The sequence below is a fragment of the Pongo pygmaeus genome, chromosome 4, assembly GCF_028885625.2.
Source record: "Pongo pygmaeus isolate AG05252 chromosome 4, NHGRI_mPonPyg2-v2.0_pri, whole genome shotgun sequence".
Classification (NCBI taxonomy): domain Eukaryota; kingdom Metazoa; phylum Chordata; class Mammalia; order Primates; family Hominidae; genus Pongo; species Pongo pygmaeus.
The window spans coordinates 163,965,739-163,986,291 of NC_072377.2; the positions used below are offsets into that span (position 1 = coordinate 163,965,739).

The following is a 20,553-nucleotide window of genomic DNA, read 5'->3' on the forward strand; positions in this document are numbered from 1 at the left end:
TCAGTTTGCAAACATTACCAAGTTTTCCCATTGTCTAAAATTTTAAAAGGACACTCCTTCTTTTCTCTGAGTTAGTTTCTTCACTGCTGACATCCTTCTTATGAGTCCCTGTCACTACTTGCCACTTCAACCACATAATACAAGCATCCAGGCCCTCAGCACGTACTTGAATCTCCTCTTAAAGTTTACCAGTGACCGTCTGGTGTTTTCTCAGCCTTCATGTCCATCTGGATCTCCCTAGCACTTGTTATATGACTCCCCCTCTTTGAAACACCCTCCTTTTATCTTTTTTTTTTTTTTGAGATGGAGTGGAGTCTCGCTCTGTCACCCAGGCTGGAGTGCAGTGGCGCAATCTCTGCTCACTGCAACCTCCACCTCCTGGGTTCAAGTGATTCTCGTGCCTCAGCCTCCCAAGTAGCTTGGACCACAGGTTCACACACCACCACACCCAGCTGATTTTTGTATTTTTTGGTAGAGATGGGGTTTCACCATGTTGGCCAGACTGGTCTTGAACTCTTGGCCTCAAGAGTTGGGTGATCTGCCCACCTCGGCCTCCCAAAATCCTGGGATTACAGACACGAGCCACCGTACCTGACCTCCTCCTTTTATTTCTATGCTCTGTATGCTCAAGCTTCTTTTTCTGAACTCTCTAACACACCCTGCCTTCTTGCTAAGCGTGATTATTCCGCCAAGAATATAGCCATGACTTCTCTTTCTATTCTCCCTCCCTTGTCAACCCCATCTAAGCCCATAGCTTCAACTCTCACCCTTGGGAAACGACTCTGAAGTCAGTTATCTTTGACCACAACTTTATTTCCAGATCCAGAACTCAGGACCATCCACCTGCAGGACTCTCCACAGAGAAATTTTGGCTAGACTGAAACAGACGTGCCCAAACACTTTGTGCACCCTCTAAAATCCCTCTCCCTATTTCTGCTACCCACCTACAAGTATTTCCTCCCTTCTCTGAATAGACATAGCCCTTTGCCTCAACCTCTCATCACATTCAACTCTTTCTAGAGTGCAGTCTCGTTATCTGCCAACCAATATCATCTCCCAGGCCACACCACAAGCTCCCCTACTGCAGAACGAAGTCTTTCCTGGCTCCCCGTTTTTGAGTGTTTTGCACATTGTAGGTGCTAAAAGAATAAATGAAAACATCCTTAACCCCCACAACTAGAATGAACAAAGTACATGAATGTTTCAGTAGACATTTCACTTTGATTCAAAGTTCTTTTATCCTCATTCACACTGAACAACTGTGCACCAGGTAGTTAGCCCCACACTGCAAATATTGCTGTTGCTGCTTCTATTAATACAAATACTCCTACTATTAATAATAACAATAGATATTCAGTACTTACTGTGTGTCAAGGCACTGTGATAAGCATTTGTGGGGATTATTGCATTTAATCTTAATCACCACCCTATGAGATAAGTAATCTTATCCTCCATTTCACAAATAGGAAAACTGAAGACAGAGGAACACCTAGTAACTTCCTTGCCTTCAAAAAGCAATCAGTCCAGCAAAGGAAGACATATTGTGGGCAAAAAGTTACAAGTGTGCTGAGTGCTATGAAAGAAAAGCACAGCAGACAGTAGTCCCCTTTATCCATGGTTTTGCTTTCCACGGTTTCAGTTATCTGTGGTCCAGTACATTTTTTTTTGTTTTGAGATGGGGTCTCGTTCTGTCACCCAAGCTGGAGTGCAGTGGTGCAATCATGTCTCACTGCAGGCTGCATCTCCTGGGCTCAAGCGATCCTCCCACCTCAGTCCCCTGAGTAGCTGGGAATACAGGCACACACCACACTTGGCTAATGTTTCTTTTAGTTTTTATAGAGATGGGGGGGGGGTCTCACTATGTTGCTCAGGCCAGTCTTGAACTCCTGGCCTCCCAAAGGGCTGGGATTCTGTACGATATTTGGAGAGAGAGACCACATCCACATAGCTTTTAATACAGTTTGTTTTTATGATTGTTCTATTTTATTACCAATGGTTGTTCATCTCTTCTTATGTCTAATTTATAAATTAAACATTATCGTAGGCATGCACATATAGGAAAAATACAGCATATATAAGGTTCAGTACTATCTGCAGTTTCAGGTGTCCACTGTGGGTCACGCAACACATCCTTCGTGGATAAAAGAGGACCACTGTTTACAGGACAATGTAACAATGGGACTTGACTCAGGCTGAGAGCCAGAGGTGCTTCCCTGAAGAAGCCATGCTTAAGTGGGAATCTGAAGGATGGAATCAGAATAAGTCAGTAACAGAGAAGGAAGAAAAGGGAACTCAAGGGAGCCCTGAGAACTCATGGTTCTATAAGAAACCATACACTGATGAGAGAAAGAGGTCTTTCTTAAACAGAGCTCTGGGAACTAAGTTCACTGACCAAGCATATTTCCTATTTTCCATCCATATTTAAACACAGGATGTCAGGATGCCCTTTAATCAAATCCCGTCTAGAATCATGCTTTAGAAAATCATGTGTGGGGCCGTATTATTTTAAGAGCATAGCCACCAGGTATAGCAAAATGTAATGATGATTGATATGATAGATTCCAATTTACCAAACAGGCAGAGACTCTCTCAGAATTTCACAGAAAGAGCTCCATGTCAAGTCAAAGAGGTTTTGTCTCTGAGTGGTAATAATAATTATAATATAATCCAATTGTGGCCAGTCCCTTAGCCAGCCCACGCAGTGGGGTCACCTTTTAGACAGAACACAATGGATTTTTAAAATTTGCAACCACCTGAGACACAATTCTCTGGTGTTCCTCATTTTTTCTTTTTTTTCCCCTTTGCCTGCAACAAAACAGAATCATACCAAGCCTTGTCTTGTCGATCTAAATTCTCTGTGTCCCTTCACCATAGCCGACATACTATAAATATACAGCTTTCACGACATCAACGCAAAGTTTTATTGTGCCGTTAGCTTTGATAGAAAGCACTGCAGAAAGTTGTTTAGAAATTAAATATCTAAAACAAGCTATTTTAAAATCCAGGGCCCTCACTATTTCATGTCTGCAATGAAGAAATTTCATCTTGGGGAGAGCAAGCTGTCTTTCACACCATATGGCTAATGGTGGTGCATAGCAATTAGCCAGCCTGATTAATGGGGAACAGACTCTAATTTTATGCTTATAATTGAGCCTGCATTTGCACCCCTGGTGCAAATTCAGCACATCCTAACTTCCACTTAAAACACGCAAGAAATCAAGAGAAATAGGATGGTGCGGAAAGTGAGAATTTTTTTCCTAAAGCCCCCTAAAGAGCATCAGATTTGCAATTTAAAAGACTGTTAGCCACACAATAGATGACAGGTTTGTATAATAGGGTCATGGTGGCCTGGTAAACAAACAGTACCCCTTATACATCTATAGGCAGCCAGGAAAACCCATAATCTGTAACATTAGCAGGATGACATTTTGAATACGGCTTTTCCCTCTTAGCCACGCAGTACAAACATCATCATTTGCCTTCAGTGGCTTCAGAATTTTATTTTTGCTATTTTTATGTTTCTGAAAAATAGAAAGAACATCAGCAGTAAAGCACACCAACTAGCATAATAAAGTACTTTGGACCAATGAATTTTAAAAACAAGAAAAATATAAACTGCATTAATAGAGGGTAGGCCTGTGTGTAAAAGGCATAATATATCTTTAAGTGTTTCAAGAATAGAATGATTTCTAGCATAGTCTAAACATGTGCAGATATGAGACGCAAATCTATGATATATAGATGTTATTTGGCCTATTGGTTGAGATCCATCTTCCTGTCTGTTTCCTATTTTGCTAGAATCACATGTAGTACAACATGGAAAATTCATTCTAATGACATGCTAATTGTAAGAACCAGAACAGAGATACGGTCAAAAAGATAGTAAGAAGAAAGAGGTCATGTTTTAACATTTTCTAAAATGAATTTTACTCACAATTCTGAAAGGTGCAACTCAGCTTTATTGTAGAATTGTTATGTACAATATAACATTAATTTTTGCCTAATAATATCTTATAAAGAAATCTATTGCCATATTTTGGGGGTTCTGCTACTGTTTTAAAATTAGAGAAAAACAACCTGTTTTCATAATAGTTAACAAGTTTTACAAATCACTGAAATGAAAACTTGTGAAACTCCTATATATTTTAGAATAATATGTTAGAAATATTTTTAAAAGGGAAAAAATGAAAATTGTATATCCATACGTAACTATAGACATAGAAGAAGTTGGGATTTAGGATTTCACTCAGAAAGCACATTAAGCCCTTTTTCTTCCCACCTGTAGAGTTTTAAGGCTGCTTTCCCCAACAAGTCCATGAGCAGCAAATAAAGCCCACCCATGCTGAGGCAGCAGCTGAAGCCCTAAAAGGATTGGTCAGTAATAGTCAGCAGCCAGGCCAGCATTGTGCCAGGAAGAGCCTGCATGGTTAACAAAGCAATTAGTAGCCTTTCTCTGATGCATAGTGGCATCTTCATGCTTTATCCAATTATTCAGAATATATTGGGAGCAAAGTGCTGGTGTTACTTTATGCAGAATAAGAATGCAAGTTAAAGGGCTGTTCCCTGGCCTACTCCCTCACATGTGGAAAGCCTGGCTGAGGCCATGGAAGTTAATTTGGTCTACTTGCCTGTTTTCAAATGTAGCTTCAGTCTGATTACAGGCAAAAATAAAGACACTCATCTATAGGTCACATGAATTTTATACCTTTTAGGGACTCATCTTTGCCTTCCTTCCAAAAGCTCACTACCTCTGAGAAGTATTGGCTGCATTATCAGAGTTATATATAGGGTAACTAAGAGGTGAGATGCAAGGGGAAGAAAAAAAAACCCCACATTCAATTTAAGAAGAAATGATGCCTAAGTGTGGACGTCATATTTTCAAGTGGGAGAATTAGAAAGGGGAACTATAACTTTCAAGTCTTACCCAAACAGAAGACTCTGCTGACATCAATAGAACTCTTACTCATTTTACTAGCAATGCAGTTGAGCGCATATATTAACACTAAAAGGGTTATATTGTTTTATTTGATTTTAAGAGAGTAGGGGAAGGCAGTGCTTTGTGCCTATTAACAGTGTGATATCAAAATGGAAATGTATGTCTTTCGGGATGAAATCTAATAAATAATTAAGAACTACTGTGATGCCTGACACTTTACTACCAAATACTCACATCTAACAGTTCCTTTTAGATTGTCTATAGAAGCAAGATAAATGTGTACCAAAAAAAAAAAAAAAAAGATGAAAGTTCACCAAGATTTGAAATGCAAATTCATCTTCTCTTTGCTAATTAATGGGAGAGACCAAGATATTTCTTACCTGCACATGATCTCATGTGTGAGCAAGACTCGGCACATTTCTGGGTTCTTGTCTTGGCCTTCATACACTATGGCCTAAAAGCAAAAGCACAGTTTTAGCTAAGAATGGAAACAAGTAGCAGGAAAAAAAAAAAAAGATCACAATTGAGTTCTTAACCACTTCACCACTACTGAAGGCCAAATTAGCTTTGAGGAGCCAAAGACATCACTGGGTTGATTGTCTGAAGGCATGATATTCAGGATTAACCCGAAAGGCATGGAATGAGGTATGTTCCTCTCTGCTCCTTCAACCACCTTGCCATGATGCACATCTTTGGATCAGAGTGTGAGACGGGCAAGACAGCCACAATTCTCCTTTTAATACAGAATACAAATGAATCTCATCAATAAGGAGGGAAACCCCAGAAGGCTTAGTAGATTGAGATACTATTTAGCAAAAATACAGAAAAGCATTTGGATTTGATTTTTAAGTGATATGTATTTGCCTCCTCACTTTACTACTTCCAGGCTCAACATTTAGTCTTCTAGGGGTGGGTAACAGAAAACAAGCGTAGGTGAACTAAGGAGTCCATTCACTAACTGTGTCATGTTTGCAATGATTCATCAATCAGGGAAAATCCCTCTTCCCATCAACAGGCTGAGAACATGTGCTCTCACAGGGTGTACACCCACCCAAACAGGAATACTCGCTGGCATATGCTGTGTGTGTGGATTTAAGCCATAGAGTTATCTCCCTAAACTAAGAAGAGTTACAACTGACTCTCAAAATCTGGAGTCCCAAATCACCTCACCAGTCCAAATAGTTTTTTCTATTTTTTGTAATGTGTTTGTAAAGCAAACATTTTACTCAAGGACACCAAGAAGATTCCCTGGGACCTCAGCTTTCATGGATCTACATGTTAATACCTGGACAAAAGCAACACACACAGCTATTAGCAGAACAGGGCTCTGCACTGGGCTACATTTAGCTAATTTAACACTGTATCACTGCATAATACTAATATCACACGGCTTCAAATTGTTAATAAAATTACTTTCACACATTCCTATAGCCCTCAATTTCTTGATGACAAAACTACTTAAATTAGCCAGAGACTATCTTTATATAGTACATAGAGATGCTACAAGACTAACTTGTAGTTGGCTCTAATGTGCTTTGTTTTTGAACCTGGGACTTTCAGAACCTGTAAATGATTAATATAACTTACGACCCAGTGTGTATAGATCCTCAGAGAGAACTGTGGTTATGGTATCTGATCCCATTACAAAATGAACATTGCAGTAAAATAAAAAATGAGAAAATGTACTTGCATGAGGAGAAAATACTTCACCATTGGCCCATCGAAACCACTTTTTATGGCTAACCTATAATACCTTGTATTTTAAAAATGTTTTTACTTTGACATACATGTACACCTACAAAAAACTTTCCAGAATATGTAAAGAATTTCAAGATACTCTCCATCCAGATTTTACCAGATGACTAAAATATTTATATTTTATTAAATTTGCTTTATTCTTTTCTCTGTAGTTTTTTGTGAATCATTTATTAAGTAAATTGCAGACATGCCCTAAATACTTCAGCCTGTATGTCTTCAAAACAAGGAATTCTCTTACATAACCACAGTACAGTTATCTAAATCAGAAAATTAACACTGATACAATAATCTAATCTACAGACCCTACTGAGATTCACCAGTTACCCAATAATGTCCTTTACAGCAAAAGAAAATCCAATGCTGCATCCGTTATCACGTCTCCTTTAATATGGAACATTTCTGAGTCTTTATATTTCATGACATTGATATTTTTAAAGAATGCAAGCCAGTTATTTTGTAGAACATCCCTCAATTTGGGTTTGCCTGCGTTTCCTCAGGCTTGGATTAAAGTTACGTACTTCAGGGCAGGGATACCACAGAGGTGATTTTGAGTTCTTCTTAGTGTATCAAATCATGTTGTTGACTAGTTCCACCATTGGCAACATAAATTCTGACCATTTGGTTAAGGTAGTGCTTGCTATCAGAGATCATCAGCCAGGTTTCCCCAGGGTAAAGTTATTACTTTAACCTATGCAATTCATAAATATCTTCTGTGGACGTAATCCAGATTGTGTTAATATCTTACTATGTGTCAAATTTTCATCCACTAGTTTCAGCATGCATTGATGATTCTTTCCTGTATTCTTAAAAGACCTTTTCAAAATCCTAAGCAGTTGCATTACTCAAGAAAATGCGTTAACTAAAAATGTTTTGAAAACCAAAAATTATATCTGCCTGCTTTATTTCCTGCAATCACTCCTGAAAACATTTTAAAAAACAGAGTAAATCACTTATTAGATCTCATACATGATGCTAAAAAACCCTAATGAAGCATTTCTTCTAAATCCTATTAGTACTACATGGTTTGTATGTTCTCTAAATACTCGTAATAATCTCTGTTTCAGCTTTAATATTTGTCATGTTTTGGTTCCACCACTCTTTAAAAAATAATATATTTGTCATGCTAAGCTAAAAGAAGTAAGCTGGTAAATAAAAGTAACAGATACTGGTGGGGCTATATTTCCCTAATACACACACACACACACACACACACACACACACACACACATATATACACACACATACACATATATATATACACACATATATATATAGAGAAAAGCTTGGTTTTTGGAGGCAGGGGGAATTATCAGTTACATCAGATCTTTTTATTTCAATTCTTTCTAGATGATGCAAATATTAGTTTTACTAGGACTGCTGGTTCCATTGAAATTAGTGGACCCATGATGATATTCAATGGATGCAATGCTGCAATGCAAATACATTCATGGCTTCCCCAAACAGCAGATGATACAGACTTCCAGAAATCCCATGTCACTTCTTTGGTGACTGAATATCACTTGTTTAAGGCCCTGCGCCTCCATGATACATCTCTTCACCAAATACCACACTGCCACTATGCTTCCAGCAGCAGAGTCAAAACAGAATCTTTCTCCAAATCAAGCATAGAAAAATGAAACCATCAGTTTGGATTTGCTCAGAAATAGTTAGGAACTCTAGGGAGGAGTGCAAGCATGAAGTTTCTTCTCTCCCTCTCCTTGGGGCCTCTATAGAACAATATTTTTCAGCACATAAAGGCAGAGAAAGAAGTGCTGTCTCTGTGACTTCTGAAATAAAAGCAAGTGAAACTCCACCATGGAGTAGGACTAAAATCCTGTAACTAAAGTAAACTAGAAACTCAGTGTAATGAGGTTAGCTCTAGAGTGGAATTCAGTCAAAGACAGATCCACCTCTAACCTCACCAAAGCAGTTTTTGTTACTGAAAAGTATTGTTAAACACACATACACACATGTACCCATATCATACAGAAGGTATGGGCACGGAAATCGACATCTTGATTGGATCCACTATAGGAATATATAATAAATTCATTTTGATGAATGTCTCTGATGCCGAGTGGCAACAATAAGAATTTTCAAAATGCCGTAAAGTTCTCCCTGCAGCTTGCACACCCAACTGATAGCCCTACATCAATTTTACCATCTACATTTAGCATACACATCAACACTGGTCCACAGTTCAGCAAACCCAGACTTTAAGCCCTAAAGGACAGGGATCCTGCTAACACCAACTTCGGGAGAAGTTTCTGTGTTTCTTCCTAATTTAAATATGTGCCTCTGTAGTGTATGAGTAAAGCTGGTTGGGGTTGGATCAGCTGGGAGATCACAGAAGTGTATAAACAGCATTGGCTATTTTAAGTGAAACCATTTTAATAGACAGCTGGTTTAGGGCCCAGACAATGAAACACCAAGAAGAAGGTTTATTTTCATCCTCCATAGTAAATCATGAGTCTGCTCACTATGAGGAAGGTTGTCTGTTATGAGAGGGACAAAGACAACACTGGTTTAAATAAATCATTGTGTTTATCTGAAGTGAAGATGGGATGCCTGCTATATAGATGGGTGGGAGGGGGAGAAAAAATCATATAAAATATATTATTTAAGTAAATCAATTGATAGTGAATCAAGTTGAGTTTTGTAACCTAAGAAACAAAAATGCAATATCAAGTGGAAAACAATGTTTAAACTAATGCTGCCAATGGCAAATAAATCCCTTAAGGTGATAGGAATGCTTGTATAAGAGGAAGAGTTAAATAGTAAACAACATTAACCTCATCTCAACTTTAAAAATCTGGTGAAATTGACAAACAAGCTGTCAAAAGTGGATATATTTGGAACAGATTTATTTTTGTGATATACTAGCCTACCTTTTCTACTGTCATACTCTAATAAGTAGAAAGAAAATATCTCATATTATTTTTTGATACTCTTCACTTCAGATTAAGGGGCTTTTAAAGGATATTTAAAATAATTAACTAAAAGAAGAAGAAAACATAGAAATTGTTGAACTTTCATATTCTTATGCAAAAACAGCTCTGGAAATTTTACTGTTATGAATAAAATATCATCAATTCTAAACACTCAATTATAAAGTAACCTGTAATATCTTTGAAAATCAACCAATCAATCAATATACAAAAACCTGCGTGAGTTGCCACTGTTTTGAAAGACATACTGTGAAGCATAGTTCATTCTAGCTTTTCTTAAATACTGCTAGGTCTTAAAAGTTAATTGAAACTTACTATGGGTAAAGACCACACAGTAAAATGAAAAAATACACAGTGAATGTACACCAGGATCACACTTCAATAGGATGCCAAAGGAAATACAGAGAATTGAACATGGTTTTTCTGTGTTTACTTTTCTAATAGTTTTAACTCTTTGTGTTCCACAGCAAAATAAAGGTGGTGAAGAGAATAATTTTGACTTTGTTTCAGCAAAATCCAAAGGATTTTTAGAAACAAAATATTTTCATTCGGAGCCTTTCTTGATTTATAACCAAACAAAAGGAAACTTATCATCATTAGTTGAAGAAGAGGAAGAGGAAAAAGAAAACAGAAAAGAAGAAAGAAAGAAAGAAAGAAAGGAAGGAAGAAAGAAAGAAAAGAAAAAGGAAGGAAGGAAAGGAAGGAAAAGAAATTAAGAAAAAGAGAGCAAGGTAAGAAGAAAGGATTGGAGGGAGGGAAAAGAAAGGTTATCAGTAACTAACAAAGACTCCTAATTTTCTATTTAAATCAAAACAGTACCTTGAAAATATGTTACTCCTTTTTCCCCTTACAAAATAAAAAGCCAAACCTACTTTGTCACCTAAGAGAATAAGTTCATGAATGTACAAAGTACCTGCTTTAACCAAAAGTGAAATGTCTTCTGAATGCAAACTGTCAACAAGCCTTTGGCAGCAAATTACGAAGAATTGAGCTAATCAAAAAATGATATTCACAAAAGGCGCTAGCTAATCTGGTCTTAGAAATTTCCAGTAGGTGAAGGCACACTAGTTAAAAATTAAACCATGCCAAAGGAAACACTACAAATCTGACATTTCATAAATAACATGTCAAACAGCAATCCAACATTAGTAGTGGAATAAAATAAAAAAATAATTTTGCTTCAATTAGCAGCTTGGCTACTGGTGAACAAATTACAAAGATGTAATTTCAGCTCAGCAGCTAAGCAGGCCCATTTTCAGAAGTGAATTAGGAAAGTTGCGAAGGAATGATATCAGATTCAGTATGCTGTTCAGTTACATCAGAGCCCTGAATAAAAAGAGAATGTGTACCAAAAGCAGTTAGCTTTAGAATGCATCTTTTATGTCTCAAAGAGCTTAAACCCCTTATATTATTCAAACACCATAAAAAAACTAAATCACTCTAACAATCCCATATTGTATTTCTTTTTCTAGCACAAATAAAAGATATTTCACTCCTATGGTAACTACATTTACACCTATATTAGTAAATACAATTGGCTTTGTCAACCCAATGGGGCAATAATAATAATAATAATAATAATAATAATAATACTAAAAGCATCTAATTTATTAAGCACTTAATTTGTACCAGTCACTGTTCTAAGTTCTTAACATGTATGAAGTTATTTAATTCTCACAACAGAGCTTCAAGGTAGGTGATAACATTATTTCCATTAGTCTGATTCCAAACATTGATGTATTTTCATTGCTCACTAAAACCAGATCATTCTTGCTCAACAACTATGTAGACAATTCACCAATGTCCAAACACTCCTTCATCGCTCTCAGCAATATAAGACAGAGAGAACAGACTATCTGTACAGTCATATGAGTTCAATAAATGCATCTCTACTAATATGTTCGTTTTTAATGCTGTTCAAACATTCACATGGAAACAGCTCTAGCGTAAATATCCCCGAACAAATGGCTGTATATTATCCAGGAGGGAGCAGTTGGCCCGCCAGACTGGGGAAGTACTAGGCCATCTGGCTCCGGCAATCTCTCCAAAACCATCAGCTTTGTTTTCACCCCCAGACTCCAAACAACACATTTTCCACTGTGATGAGTTTACATTTTCCCAAACACAGGTCCTGATCATGCATAAAAATTCCAAACTTCTTCATTCCTCTATGTGCAAGGAAATTTAAATCACCTGCATTTTTGACATGTTACCATAGGAGAGAGAAAGCTGCTGAAATATGGCCTCTGACTATAAACTTGCTGTGTCCTTTTTTGTTTGTTTATTTCCCCAAATATATGAAAGAACCTCTCTGCTGGCCTAGTGAATTCCTTGGGAACTTACTGATATACTGAAAATGTGTTTATCTACCAATGAAGAACCATGAACTGAAAGGGTTGTTAATCAAATCTACATAGCCATGGCAGGATATAATGAAACAATCAATCGGAAAAAAATACACTTGCATCAATAACTTAAAGTACGGGGAAGATCAAAACAAATATATAAAGAAGTCTAGCTGGGAAGAGAAACCTGATAGCATTTCTGATGATTGTACCTTGGACCCCCCACTGTCCTGGGACCCTTTTCACAGTCTCCTCACTATATCACCTACTTTCAAACCCATACATACAAGGATTATGTGACTACGATTTTCTGCTTCTCAAACAGGCTTTTGTTTAGGGGAAGAGTGTTTTGTTTTGATAACTTAATACAATTTGGTATCTTTTCTTTGAATTATAAAATATCACTCTTTTAAAGCAAGATGGTAAGAGGGGAGATAAGCTAAACTTTTAAAAAAACTATTTAAAGATAAATAACTCACTATAGCAATCACAGAATGTAATCATATTTCAAATACTACATGAAAATCTGAAAGGATGCCCACTAAACCTCAGACCTCCCCCACTGGATTCATTTGAGCTTCTGCAGTAGATACTGTTTCTGGATGCAACAGCCATAAACTTCTGGGTCCTACAGGGCGTTCTGCATGCTCACTAATGGAATACCAAAAACAGTAATGACACGAAAACAAACTATTTTTAGTCCAGCTAAACTTGGTTTTGAACAACCCTTCCCAAAAGCAAGCCTCTTATTTTCTAGTTGGTGGATGAATTTTTAAAATATTATATCCTGTGTGCTTTACAATGAAGGCATAGGGATAAGGGATCTCAGATTCTTATATATTCATTTCTAATGAAGCTTCACCTTTCCTGATAGAGTCCAAAAATTAAGAGTCATTACCCAAAATAGTCTAATGAGACACTTTGAAAAGGTGTGAAATACTGTGTCATACCAATACATCTTGGTTGATTGAATACATTTCTTTTTTATCTCCATGCTGCTAATTCCATCCAAGATCAAGAACAGTTTATGGAAATGTAGAATGCACAAGTAGTTTTAAATTTTGCTTGCCCAAAATTCCTTTTGAGTTTTAACCCCACTTTCTAGTCAAGAATATGACATCACTCACATAAAGCTGCATCTCTGATAGGAAAAATGTTATAATAAACAGGCAGCTAAGAAAAGACGCTTGAACAGTAGCTAGGTATTCCTTCCACAATTGATTATGTTATCAGAACTTATCAGACCAGAAGTGTTTCATTCTGTACTCTAAATAATTATCAAAATCCATAGTGTATCAGGAAGAATTTCACAGGAAAAAAAATGTAATCATTTAATCCATCAGTTTATATCAAGACTTACATCTGATTTAAGGAGCCACTGTATATTAAACTAAAATCAAAGATTCAAGAAATTTTAAATCAGACTTGGTATTTAATTAGATAGAATAATTTCAAGCTAGATGAAGATTCACTGTTTTACTCATTAAGGCTAAATATAAATTATTTTTACGTCACACCTAGGGAAAGTTAAGCTTCTTCACGCTCATCTATCTGCTTTTTGGAGGCCATTGTATTAACCCTGTAGACAAGAAGCTAACCTACTTCCAAAACTCTTGCAGCACATAATCAAAGAACAAGCAATTGGATAATGAGTAGGAACTGCCTTTCAAAGTGAAAGCTACAGAGAGGTGGTTATTTAAACAATTATTATGAAAGCACACAGGTATGCTTTGAAATATTCCTTTTCCTGATTTTTTTTAGACTTAGATAATTATTAAACCTTTTCTCAGGCCACTCCCCACCAAAATATATCATTGCATGCATTTATAATTTTGACTTTTACTGATACGTCATATTATGGCAAATGACTTTCTCATAAGTGCTATTATCGAAAATAAAACTAATCTTGTTCTTATTCCTCTCTCTCTCTCTTTCTCTCTCTCTTCCTCCCTCTTTCCTGATAGAATTTATGACACCAAGTGGTCAAAGAATGCCTTAAGCTCCAGTTTTTCTTAAGCTCTATGACCTTGTTAGTAAAATGATATTTGATATATTGCTTTAAAAATATCAAAAGATGATTCTCCCCCCATTTTTATATGAGTATAAAGTCAGTTCATCCCGTAATGGGAAAATCAATTAGTAGTGGCACTTTTTGACTAGAGAGACTTAAAATAAAATTTTGAGGTTTAATTCAGAGAGCAATTAATCACTTCAAACATGTCTTAATTCTGTGCTTCTTACAATTGTTCATTTCATAGTGCTACCTATAATTTAATATTTCATTGGTCAATGTTGCACAAGCAGACAGGCCTTATGTACTGATTTGTGTATGTGTGCCTTTTATCTTTTAGAAAGTAAATCCTAATAAATACATATAGAGTATGTCTTAGAGTTCCTACTTTCCCCCTCTCCCTCCCAACTTTTTTTTTTTTTTTTCCTGTAATGAGAATGGCAGGAAAGGATATCCAGGGTATCAAAGGCAATTTTTGAAAACAAACTCCACTTAAGACACTTTTATTTTCACATCACAAAAGAAAAAAAAAGTTATTAAAAATCAGGCTTTTGTGTTTCTGCCTTGGAAGGCAAAAAAAAAAAAAAATGCAGTGTCCAAATGAAAGGGAATTATCCTATGTAATGATTCAATCCATTAAAGAGAATAAAACCAAGACAAAAATTATAAATGGTGATTTACTCTGAGCAATCAACTGAGAAGTAAACAGATTTTTAAGAAAGCTAAATATTTTAGGCAAATAACGTGAAATAGATTTCAATCAATATTTATTTTTATTTAAAAAAATAGATTTCATACTCTTGTTTTCTACTTGTGTCACATTGAAATATGAAATTGATCATCAAAAATAGCTGTTAATAAATTGGTTCTTGAAGATTAGATTTTTAAAATGCCCAACAGCTTATTAATGTGACATTTCTACCACATATTTAAGCCGTGGTGTATCTAAAAACAATTTTTAAATATGCATATATACCCTAATTTGAAATGTTCTCAGCCAATATCTATGAAAGAAAATCATTTCTCTTATTTTAAAGGAAACATTCTAAGATCACAATCAAGTAAATAAATTTTAATTCTCTTGCTAAATTGCTGGTTAGTACACAATGGATAACTTTTTTCTTTGTTCTGATTTCTTTCCCCCACCCAATAAAGCTGTCTTCTTTTTTCTGCTACTAACTCCTCCAACTACCTAACCAGCTACTTAATTCTGAAACTAAACTTTTTCTTAAAATTAAGAAGAAGGGGAAAAAGCTCCTGTGCCTCATTAAAACGTCAGGCCTCTTTTCTGACTCGGCTCATAATTGTATCTTTTTAACCATAACTCAACCTTAATGTATACTGCTTGACACCCGCGTGTTGGGAGCTTAAGAAAATGCCGTCCATGTACCTTTAAGACCACAAGCTCACTCATGCTGCCTGGCTTCCTGCCAAACTTGGAGGCAAAAGCAGGAGGGTTTTTGCAAAATATCCTCTAACAATTGTCGCTCCCTCTTTCAATACCACCTTCACCATCATTCCCTTTGAAAACAAATCTGCAGAATGGTCATCTGCGCTCTCAGCCCATCTCATTCCTGGGGAAGCCGCCTCTGCCACCCCTCCTCCGCCCCCGCAGCCCCTCGCCCCTCTGCCTCCCGGGGAGGCCTGGCTAGCTTGGGTTTCAGAGGTTCAGCCCACTCCACACCAGGGTCCCTGGGCACCTTTTGCGCCCTTCGGGGCTCCCTGGCCGGGTCAGAGGAAATTCAGTCATTCTCTCCACTCAGCACCCCGCAGTCTTAATTCACAAGGCCCGAGTTCCCTTGGAGGGACTGCGCCGTCGAGCCCTCATCCCCACGCGGCGGTGCAAGCGCATGAATGGATACTGGAAGGCGGTGCAAGTGTGGTCTGAGCCGCCCCCACTGGCTTTTAGAGTTAGAGTCCCAGCCCATCTGCGGTGGAGCAACTAGCTTCTTGACTGCTCTGAATTTTGTGACATAGAGACTCCCGTGGCCCGAAATCAAGAAACTTACTTGTTTGGTCATGGAGTCAATGAGGCGCACGTAGAAATCCTGCTCCGTCCTTATCCCTAGGGTTGGAAATGGGGGAAGGGAGGAGAATTAAGTGAGAGGCGATGGAGGGTGGGTGGACAATAACTAAACAATAACAAAAAATAACAACAAAACCCCCACACACATATCACGAAAGGGGCTCCAAGGCTGATTGGAACTCTCACTGTCCTGGAAAATACAGCCAGGATCTCCCTTCCCCAGTGTCCAGAGAGGTGCTGCTGGCCTTGTCTTAGCGCTCCTGGAAGCCAGACGCCAAGTTCTGCAGCTGGAACTGGGATGGGGGTACCACGACTTGTCTGTTCTCACGGCAAGAGTCCCTCTGCTCTCGCACGCAGCCTTAAAGGCCATGACCCTTCAGCCCCTAAGCCCAAGGGGCCTTGGGCCTGGAGCCTGGGCCAAGCCAAAGGAACAGGCCTCAGGAAGGGGAGGAAGAATGAAAGTGGCTCAGGGAGGGATGAGGCACTACACCTGGCCCCAGGTAAACTCGAGACCGATAAGGCTCTTGGGCCACTCGGAAACTCCTCAGGTGAAACCTCCTGGGGCGAAATTTAGGAGAGGCTGGTTCACCTCGAATAAAGCGGATGACTGACCTTCGCTGGAGGATTTCGTTCACCTGGAGCTCCCTGCGCCCCCTGCCCAGACCCGGAGCCCCAGGGTGAGGGCATAGACCCGACCCGGGCCTCACCATTGCTGTAGAGAAGCTGAAGCCGGTAGTGAATTCCGTTATTGGTCTTTTCGCTGTTGGCTTCCTGGGTTGCATCAGGACGCAAAGACACAAGAGATGCAGGAGAGAGGTCTGAGTGAGCGAGTGGACCAACTTTCGAGGCAACTTTCCCCAAGCCGGGACCCCCGCTGGCGAGCCAGGCAGCCACGGTAGCAGCAGAAATTGCGGCCAATTGTGATCCCTCCTCCGCCCCCCCGTTCCTGACTGCTCCGTCTCTCCCAAAAGAAAATTCTGTTGGGCGCACACAGGCGATCCTTTTTCCAGGGCCTAGGGGCTCGTGCCCCGGCCACCAGAGGCAGGCGGTGCGTAATCTGGTAGTGGAGGGCGGGTTCATCCCGGGTGCCCATGGCTGTGGATTGTAGAGCCAGGCTTGCCTCTCTCTAGCTCTGGGGGCTCCGTGCGAACTGTTTTGGAGAAGGAACCAGTGGACCAGGACCCTGGGTTCGTCTGGGATGGGAAATGGCTTGGGGGACCCCCACACAGAAGTGTGTTATGGATGCTTTGCACTCAAGGAAGGGCGCGCTGCCCAAGGCTCCTGGGCCTGCTCCCGAGCGGAGCCGGGGACGAGGGGCGACAGCGCTGCGCCCACTTACTTTTTCCTTCTCCACGAACCCCACAAACGCTGTCCTCTCGATCTCCACGGGCTGGCCCTGTCTGTCGTAGAGGGCCAGGACGAAGTGGAAGAAGTTGGATTTCCGCAGATTGGAAGGCGGCTGCTTCTCAAAGTGAGCCCGGGCCAGACCCACCCCGCTGCGGCCAAAGACGCAGAGTTAGATGGCTAAACCGGACGCCGACCCGCGCCCCTTGTCACCCTGTACACACACTCGAACCCTCAAACACCCACCTCCTCTTCCCCCAAAACATCCAGTGGGCGCTCTTCACGCCCCTTCAGGCGACATAGACCCAGCTGACAACAGGATACACATGTCCCCTCATGTCCTCGTCCTCTCCGCCAAGGACGGGTGCGTCCTCAGAACTCGCTGAAGAGGTGTGAAAGTTTTTTGGGGGTTTTGCGCGCGAGATGAAACGCTATAAGCATTTACTCCTACCTGACACGCACTGCGTGGGGAGGAAGAAAAGTGGCGGTGGATGAAGTGAACCCACCTTCGCGGAATAGAACCCACAGTTCTATTCTGGCACCCCTCGAATCTCACGTCTCAGCTAGCAGGGCAGGTGGGAATAGATGGAAAACACGCTCGGCGTCTCGCCGCAGCAGCCACCCTCCAGGATCCCCTCAAGCTCCGGCCAACTGCGAGTGCCCGGCCTTGGGAAGCCACATCCCCCCACCACCAAAAAGCATGTGGAGAAGGGTCCGAGGGCGGGGCTCAGAACTGTCGCGGGTGGTCGCTGTGAAAAAGGGAAGAGGAGTGTTTTCTTAAAGACCTGTCCTAACAAAGTTTCGCTGTTCCTCAGAAATCCTCACACTCATTCCAGAAATCCTAAAGGCCGGGGCTGCTGGCTCAGTGCGCCGGCCGGCGACGGGAGGCTGGAGCGCCTGGGGCGCCAGGCGGCCACTGACAGCCGGACCTGCCCAACACAAGCGCGCACAGGCACACACATACACATATACGAACACACACGAGCGCCCCGCGCACACACTTTCACTTCCAGCCCAGTTACCCAATTCACTCTCACTACCACCCACCCCCATCCTAATACTCAGTGGGGATGGAAACGGTGTTGGGGACACTTGTCCCCAGCCCAGGGAAGCTGGAGATGATGTAATTAGTCATCTTCCTTCTTCCCCTTCCGCACTCTGAGTCCGATAGGGCCTGAGGCCACCAGATCTCCCACCGTCCCAAGCTCAGCTGATGGCTTAATGGGGGGAAAAAGGCCATTTCTCACTTGGGACCAGGAGCCTGGGAAAGGGCCCTGAGTGTGCCCAGGAAAGTTCCCTCAGGTCAACCTCCAAGGGCAATGCCTCCAGGCCACACAGTCTAGTGTCTAGGGAGCTGCGAGTGAGAGAGGGGCTGGAAGGGGCCATGGTGACAGCGGGTGGAGAAGACTTTGGGGAGATGTCAGAATTAAAGTTGGGAGTTGCTATTCTACCGGTAGACTAAGAAAAACTGAAAGACAGAGAGGGAGGGAAGGAGAACCAGATAGCAGAAATAAGAGAAGACTCAGGGGAGAAATGGGACGAAAAAACAGGAGAGCCAGAGAGGTAAGGAAAGGAGAAAGAGGAGAAAGGAGGGAAGCTGAAGAAAGAAGAGAAAGAAAATGGAGAGAGGAAGGGAGGGAGGAAAAGAGTGAGGGAGGAATTAAGGGAAGGTGGGGGAAAGAAATGAGAGAAGGAAATGAAAGAAGAAAGAAAAGAAGGCAGGAAGAGAGACAGGAGAGAAGGAAGAACGAAAGAAACGGAAGGAGGGAAGAAGGGAAGAAAGGAAGAGGAAGGAGAAGAGAAGAAAATAAAGGAGGGAAGAAAGGAAAGAAAGAAGAAAGAAAAAAGAAAGGCAGGAAGAGGAAAGGGAAAGAAAAAGGAAAAAGAAAAGAAGGAAAGAAAAAAAGAAAAGAAAAAGAAAGAAAGAAAAAGAAAAAAGAAAGAAAGAAAAAAAAGAAAAGAGGGAAAGGAAGAGCGAAGGGAAGGAAGAAAAGACAGCCGGCCGGAAAAGAAAGAGCAATCACATAAAAACATAAAACACAGATATCCAACATGCTGTGTTGAGACGCCTCTTCTGGGTTAAAACAAAATGAAAACAGTCACAGACGAGGCAGGGGAAAGTGCTGGCAAAGCGTGGGCTCCTCGCAGACAGCTCCAGGTCCTCCGGCCGCAGGCGACGAAGGCAGAGCGGCTGGGGAGCGCGGAGCCCCGGCGGAGAGCGCAGCGCAGCGGCTGCGGACGCACCCCGCGGCCCGGCCCCGCGGCAGCAGCTGCCGCTGCCGCCGCCGACTCCCGGCTCTCCGGCTCGCCGCTCACCTCGGCCGCGGTCCCCGCGCGGTACCCACCTCTGCGCCGCCGTGTTGGCGTCCAGCACCCCGGCGCCCTGCATCCACGTCCGCACCGCGTTCATGCCGCTGCCCAGCGGCTCTTCCTTCATGCTGCTTCCACTCCGTTGGATGCTTTCCTGAATCCCAAACATGAAAACAACCTTTTCTTGTGGAAAATCTCCTCCCCCTTGAAAAAAATTAAAAAAAAAAAAAAAAAGGAAAGAAAAGAAAGAAAAAGAAAAGAAACAAAAACGCCAACCAGAGATTTTTTTTTTTTCTCGGACGATGAACTCGCACTTAGAAGATCAAGGCGGGCTGGAAAGCAAATTTTTAAAAAATGTAAACCTCTGCTCAAAACTGAGCGATAACCCGAAAAAAAGAAGAAAGGGAAAATCCAACGAAAAGACCAAAATAATAAAATTAGAGATGTATGCTTGGCTGTTGGGGGTTGTTTGGTTGGTTGATTTTTGGTTTGGGTGCTTTTTTTTTTTTTGCTTTTTTTTTTTTTTGTAATGATCACAGGCCGGTGGAGGACAGGAGGGGCTGGAGTTTCCTTTTGTAGAGGTACCCTTCACTTGAAGAAGCAGGAAGAAAAAAAAAAAAAAAAAAAAAAAAAAAAAAAAAAAAAAAACCCTGATGGCAATTTAAGAAACAATAGACTCAACTCGCGCTGCCGGCTTTGCTACTTCAAGTGTCATTTTCCACAACCAGGCAAGTTTTTTCCTCTCTCTCTCTTTTTTTTTCCTCCTTCTCTCCCAACCAAAGATGTTTCTTTCCTTTGCGTGTAGATGAGGAGGACGCTGGTTGCCGTAGACAGATACACCAGAGAGGGTGGGGGGAAGGGGATAGAGGGAGAGA

At 40.7% G+C, this 20,553-nt stretch overlaps 2 protein-coding genes across 6 annotated transcripts in view; one reads left to right on the plus strand and one right to left on the minus strand.

Annotated features, from left to right (window-relative positions):
- EBF1 (EBF transcription factor 1) overlaps positions 1-19,667 on the minus strand; it is a 402,487-nt gene extending 382,820 nt beyond the window's left edge. The window contains exons 1-5 of one of the 5 annotated variants that reach the window (XM_063665324.1): positions 17,615-19,667; positions 17,364-17,520; positions 16,732-16,795; positions 16,008-16,063; positions 5,317-5,390 (exon numbers count right to left, since the gene is read on the minus strand). In XM_063665324.1, coding sequence (XP_063521394.1) covers positions 5,317-5,390; positions 16,008-16,063; positions 16,732-16,795; positions 17,364-17,520; positions 17,615-17,634 — 371 coding nt within the window. In that variant the 5' untranslated portion in view covers positions 17,635-19,667. The remainder of the gene's footprint in view (positions 1-5,316; positions 5,391-16,007; positions 16,064-16,731; positions 16,796-17,363; positions 17,521-17,614) is intronic. The other 4 variants (XM_054489697.2, XM_054489709.2, XM_063665325.1 and 1 more) reach the window with 4 other exon arrangements.
- On the plus strand, positions 19,458-20,126 carry LOC134739616 (uncharacterized). The gene has a single exon (XM_063665326.1). It carries the CDS (start codon positions 19,458-19,460, stop codon positions 20,061-20,063), a length of 606 nt encoding a protein of 201 aa, XP_063521396.1. The 3' UTR covers positions 20,064-20,126.
- The last annotated feature ends 427 nt before the right edge of the window (positions 20,127-20,553 follow it).

Bases quoted from the DNA above. Each gene is read 5' to 3' on its own strand.
- LOC134739616 (XM_063665326.1), top strand. From the start codon at position 19,458: ATGAAAACAGTCACAGACGAGGCAGGGGAAAGTGCTGGCAAAGCGTGG.